A 6,482-nucleotide genomic window follows, 5' to 3' on the forward strand; every position below is an offset into this window, starting at 1 on the left:
CCCTAGGGGACGATCTAGCACCGGTTCGCCCCCAGGCCGCTCTTTTTCGGCACCCTGGGGGGCTGAACGGCTGGAGATGCTCTCAGTACAACAAAAGATGCCCCAAGATAGTGTATTTGCATGTGAAATTTCTCTTCCTTTCACTAATCTTTCATGAATTGTTCAAATGACCAATGTTGTGTTTGTTAAAACAATAGATTTTACTTTCTAAACCCAATGTAAAGTCACTACTTCTCATAAGATAAGCATATGAAATTGAATTGCAATGCTATGATACACAATAATGAAAAAGCAAACAAGATACTCATACATTATTTATTATAGATACTCTCACCAACGGATACAACAACAATACGAAGGAACGATAGCACACATTGCAAATTATTTCATACAACAACTTTTCCTAAATCACGATATAACTAAGGATTGAGCTAGTAGATAATGATGATGATAAAGGTGGTGATACGATATCGAGACACCTCTCCCAAGCTTGGAACAATCCAAGGATGGTGCCCATACCCAAGCACTTAGGCTTATTTCCTTGGTGATGGAGCACACTTGTCATCTTTCTTCCAAGGCATAGACTCTCCATCAACAAAAGAAAAAGTAGTCTCCGGGATCCTAAAATTTGCTCACTCCCTTTTTTAGGCCTTCTGATGAGAATGTTTGTCCTCACTCGCTTTTTTTTAGAATTTTTATCCTCATTTTTGTCGTTGTCTAAATCGATTTTTAAAAATATGTCACTCTTATCAAGTGTCTTTGTGAGTCATTGGATTACATTGTTGGTCATTAGAAAAGCAAACATAATTCATTAAATGTCTCAGCATTTTTACATGCTGTCTCCAATTACAACAAAAATAATTATAAAGACTTCTTGAATCCACCCGAGAAAAAAAACCTTATATGTGGGAGGTGGCGGCAATTCATTGTCCTGGTCCTCTCCTCACCTCACAGCTGGACCATCAGACATTCTTGGTACTCTATCGAAATGCTCCGCCTCTAATGCAGTCCTGCTTTGGCTCACATCCGTGGACATGCCAGTGTCGTATTGACTATAATTGTTCAAGTTAGTGTCGCTCCCGGCAGTGTAGAACCTTGCATTCATGTGGTTACGCGCATCCTCAAGCTCAAGGCACTCATGCAGCAAAGCCACGACGTCAGTCATTGTGGGTCGTTGCTCCGGCGCCTGTGCGGTGCATTTCAGGGCAGTATCCGCAACTTTCCATACGCTGTTTACGTCGTGGTCACCGTGCATGTGTATGTCCACTACGGCCTCAATATTGCCACGGGCAAGGCGTTGACGTGCCCACTGGATGATACTCGTCGGCTCAGGGTCATTTGGGATGGATGGTTGCCCTGTGACTATTTCCAGTAGCACTACACCGAAGCTAAACACGTCACTCTTGCTGGTCAGCTGAAACGTGGCGTAGTACCTGATAAGTATGAAATGCATTAGTGGATCTAGATTCAAGAATAGCCGTACAACATGGTTCTTGAGGGGCAACTTATATTCAAGCCACAAGAATTAACAGTAAAAAATTAATTCCCGCAGAAATCCGGGGTTTCTTCCTAGATTTCAGCCAGTCACCTGTAGGCCAAATTTCAAAATTTAGGAGCGGGTTATGAATTTAAAGATCCTAGGAGGAAAGGTAGAGCACAAATTTTGAGCATATATGTGTGTTATAATATTTTTTCTATTGATTAATAATACACATGATGTCCTCGAAGCATAATCACAAAGAATTTACAAAGCTGCACTTACTCGGGGTCAACATAGCCGGGTGTGCCAACCACCCTGGCCGTGGAAACATGGGTATCACTGTCGTTATTGAAAGCCTTGAGCAATCCGAAATCGGCGATTTTTGCCTCCAAATTTGTATTTAGCAAAATGTTGGACGTCTTCACGTCCCTGTGAATGAGGGGTGGATTGCACCCCTTGTGCAGATACTCAAGCCCTGCGGCCATCCATCCACATCACAAGCCATCAACCACACCAATTCGGAATTTCTTTCTTTATGAAATTACATGAATAAAACTTTGACATAAAGCTTACCTTGTGCAGATTCTAGGGCAATTAGAAGTCTCTGTCTCCAGGATAAAGTTCTAGTGTTGTTGTCTTTACCTGCGACGTAAAAATAATGAGGTAAATCACATTTACTACAAATTTTGCAGCTTTGCTACATGTTCTCACTTTTACAACTATCGTATTTATGTTACTGAAAGCATGAAATTTGAATGATTACAGTATACCTCTAAGATGTTCGTCCAGGGCTCCTTCAGACATGTACTCGTACACAAGAGCCATGTACTCTCTCTCCTTGCAGTAGCCAAACATTGACACAAGATTCTTATGATGAATTTTAGCCAAGCTCTGAGCCTGAACACGAAATGATACATGCATTACAAAACTGAATCTAGGAGCATGCATTAGTTACACCTTGACCAGATCTCATTAATTCTCACCTCTGCGAGGAATTCTTGTACGCCTTGGTTGGAAGATTCAGACCGCAGTTTGACAGCCACTTGGGTGCCATCCTCCAAGAAGCCATCATAGACTTTCCCAAATCCTCCTCGGCCCACCACTCGTTGGAAGCCATTCGTGATGACCTCTAATTCACTGTACGTAAATCGGCGACTTTCGAGTCGCAACGAGGTGTGTCCATAGTTGTCAATAGACTCGTTCTGTGGCCTGACACTATTTGTTGTTGTTCCTTGAGAGTTAAACACCGACAAACAAACTAGTGTTAGGTAACAGCTAAGATAGCATTCCCGAGTTCAGTGTTATGTGTTTCTCACCTTGCCTTCTCTTTCGCATGCAAAGGAGTAGTATAGACAGAAGCACAATTATCAGTACTACAAATATGGGAACAACTATATGGACAACAACCATAGATCTGGGCTTCTTTTTCGGAGGCTGACATGAGTTGCCATTACTGCAAAGGTTTGGATTATTACCATATCTGGCAAAATAAAAATGATGAGTAATGGTAATGTTGATCAAGTAAGATGTATTAGATACTTTTTGAAGAAAAATCTTTTTCATAAGGTCTGAGAAATCTCATTGGAAAATTCTTCTAGAGGTTACCAAGTACCAACCTAAGTGTTAGGGAGTCATCTTGAGTTCTCTTCAGCAGCCCGGAAGGAATTGATCCAGTGAGTTGATTGCCTGTCAAATCTCTGGAAGGAGATGAAGTAGATTTCAATGTCAAAATAAGTAATGTATGTGTTGAATAAATTTGGCCTTTTTTTGAACTACACCACAAATTACTTACAGAAGTGTGAGGGACGACAACTGCGAAAGGGTGTCGGGAATGGAGCCCATCAGATTGTTACCTGACAAATCCCTGCCAATTAGCAAAATCCCGAATAAGGAAGTCATTATTACTTCTAAAAAGATCATACAATGTGGAATAATTGGTTTAACATCTCCTACTTACAAGTATTGTAAACCTTTGAGACTTGCGAAAGAAGATGAGATGTTGCCACTCAGACCACTGGAAGATAAATTCCTGCATTGTGTCAGATATTTCCGGTTATTGGTACTAATAATACAATACTGGTTCCTGTAATGAAATTATAGTACTAGTTTTACCCAAAATTATACATCAAACTAAAATAACTCACAAGCCTGTGATAGTTGGTGGCCTAGAAACAGCATAGCCACAATGCAATCCATTCCACGCAAAATTCTTGGGGGCGCACGGATCACCCATCCAGTTCTTTTTCACCTGGTACATGTCTCTGATGGTTGTCATGGCAGAAACTGTAACATATAGAAACCACTTAGGCTCATGGATATATAATCCTATATACATATAAAACGGTTGAAATATGACTGCACCATGCATCCGGACATAACTGCTTACTTTCCTGAGTGGTGGTGGCTAAGCCAGTGGTGGGGACGACCGAAAAGATCTCCAAAGCGTTGAGGATTGGCGGGAGCGTGGAGTTGGTTGTGGCCTCCAATGAGAAGATGTATTGTTGGGAGGCATAGTCGGGTTTTTCGTTATAGAGTACGGTCGTCTCGAGGTACTTCAGGCCGCGAGGTTTCGTGTCCCAGGGCTTGTCATTGAGCTTGACGTAGAATTGGCGGAGGGCGTTGCTGGGAAGGTGTTGCAGCTCTGCCATGTATAACATGAAAACATACCTACATACACATACATGTGATGAGTTGTACATCAGAACCTGTGTGGATCGGAGTCATGAGAAGATGAACCATGATACAAGTGTGCCAATGATTGTTGTGACGGTGATGATCTCGCAATCGCCGACATGCCATGACTCTAGTGTGCCAATGATTCTAGTGAACTAAATGCACCCGTTCGAAATAAACACGGAGAAGAAAAATGAGAGGAAGGAGAGGAGTTTGGCTTCCACGGCTATATATAGGTGAGATCTCTGATTTTGATTAGGGCTTGTACCAAAAGAGGGAGAAGAGTACTACGCACCCGGGCATTGAATCTTTGGCGCTGGTTACGTCCCAGAAGAAAATGATGGGCGTGGAGGAGTTGATGGACGTGACTCCGGTCTGTGTCACGGTCGACGGCACCTCAAAAAAGTCAATGACACTGTTCTGCACCTCCTTAGTGGTTGAGATCGCCATCCAGGATGGCACGTTCAATGAGATCCATATACGGTCGTGTGGATCGTCTGGGTACCTGATGAATCACTCAGCATCAATCAAACATGTAAACTTATATTATATCTCTAGTTATAGTTATCTATGAATTCCTCTCGCGATGCTTGCGTGATTACCTAAGGTTCGCGCTTGCGCCGACATTGGCCCTGGTGGCAAGAACCAGCGCCTGAGACATATCTGATTGTGGGTAGAGCTTGTTCTTGAGAGGCCTCAGCTCGAGGCTGGAGATGAACGGCGTCCCAGAGCCAGTGTTGACGAGGCACACTTGAACGGAGTCACCAGAGATGACGGTGATGATCTCGGCGATTACAGGCATGTCACCGTCTGTGATGTTCACGGTCTGCCAATAGTTGACGCCTATGTGGATGTCGAAGATGGGCCACCTGTTGAGGCGCCCGTCGTAGTTGCCGTGCTTGAATAGCGCCCGGATGAGATACTTGAGCCCCGGCACGAGGGAGCGGAGTGTGTAGCAGTTTCGCAGGCCATCGGGGAAGCTGCGCACGCTGCGCCAGATCTTGCCCGTCGTCGGTGTGACATACTCGGCCGAGATGTTGTGGTTGGTGCCGGTGTTAGTGAAGCCGGCGTCTGTGGCGTAGGAGAGCTTGGTGGTGCTGTCTATGTAGCCCGTTTTCCCCGGAAGACCGCAGTCTATGCTTATGAAACCTGCATATGAGCATAGTAGTTGCAGAGACTGATCGATGAAACAATATTTGTGCAGCAACCGTATACGATGCGCTCACCTAAGCTATCGGCCTGCCCATGGACTTGAAGAACCGCGCTGCCGGCGACACCGAGAAGAAACAAGAACAGCCACCGTGCCGTCATGTCTCTTGATCTCGGCGTTGGTGCCTCCATTACACTCGATCTTGCACAATATTTGTATGCACGTCTAAGTCTAACAGCAATTTTCGCTATATACATACTCGGTTAGAGTTAGGGAAGGTGATCACATGGGACGGAGCGCGGTGGGTTGACTTGCATATCACGCGAGTCAGTCAACCGCCTCGCTGGGCTCATGGCCAGGGATGCCCCAAGATTCAGCTTAATTGAAATCGTGGACTTTTGACTGTTTCTTCCACGATTGTAGCGGCGGACAGCTTGTTTAACCTCTATGATTAATGGTTCGGCGAATTCCTGTGGACAAGCTCGTGCCACTCACAGATCGATACTGATTTCTCGTCATCGTGCACATGCATGCACGTTATTAGTCTCAGAGTGTTTAGTTAGAGCAAGCTGCATCCTGCATGGACTGTCTTGGAGCATGTCCTCGAGCAGCTCAAGTAAACTACTGCTCTACACATGCGGTACGGTGACTTTTTTTTTTTTGATAAAAACAGCCCCTCTTTCTTTATTAGATAGTAACTACAGATACATCATCGACCAGTACAGAGAAAAATTCAGAGGGGGCTTCTTCAAGTCAGCTACTACATAATGGACCTCTAGCCATCCTTGCTAGCTCATGGGCTGCTCTTTTTTTCGTGGAAAAACTTCCAATCTATTCATCTTCAATCATGGCATTACAATGAATACCAAAAATAAAAATTACATCCAGATTCTTAGACCACCTAGCGACGACTACAAGCACCGAAGCGAGCCGAAGGCGTGCCGCCGTCATCGCCCCTCCATCGCCGGAGCCGGGCACAACTTGTTGTAGTAGACAGTCGGGAAGTCGTCATGCTAAGGCCCCATAGGACCAGCACCCCAGAACAACAACCGCCGCCGATGAAAAATAATGTAGATCGGAAGGATCCAAACCGAAGACACACAAACGTAGAAGAACAACGACGAGATCCGAGCAAATCCACCAAAGATAGATCTGCCGCAGAGACACACCACCACACGC

The 6,482-nt window shown here is 44.6% G+C and overlaps 1 protein-coding gene across 1 annotated transcript; it reads right to left on the reverse strand.

The window, feature by feature from the left end:
* Positions 1–789: 789 nt before the first annotated feature.
* On the reverse strand, positions 790–5,520 carry LOC123097489 (LRR receptor-like serine/threonine-protein kinase IOS1). The gene is made up of 14 exons (XM_044519255.1): positions 5,380–5,520; positions 4,756–5,302; positions 4,449–4,658; positions 3,867–4,147; positions 3,625–3,763; positions 3,438–3,509; positions 3,273–3,344; positions 3,097–3,177; positions 2,797–2,960; positions 2,464–2,711; positions 2,251–2,377; positions 2,054–2,122; positions 1,763–1,955; positions 790–1,433 (listed from the first exon to the last, which is right to left on the reverse strand). The coding sequence occupies exons 1-14, from the start codon at positions 5,492–5,494 to the stop codon at positions 944–946; spliced, it is 2,808 nt and encodes a 935-aa protein (XP_044375190.1). The 5' UTR covers positions 5,495–5,520; the 3' UTR covers positions 790–943.
* Between the last annotated feature and the right edge of the window lie 962 nt (positions 5,521–6,482).

Source organism: Triticum aestivum, chromosome 1B, assembly GCF_018294505.1.
Source record: "Triticum aestivum cultivar Chinese Spring chromosome 1B, IWGSC CS RefSeq v2.1, whole genome shotgun sequence".
In the NCBI taxonomy this organism is placed as follows: Eukaryota; Viridiplantae; Streptophyta; class Magnoliopsida; order Poales; family Poaceae; genus Triticum; species Triticum aestivum.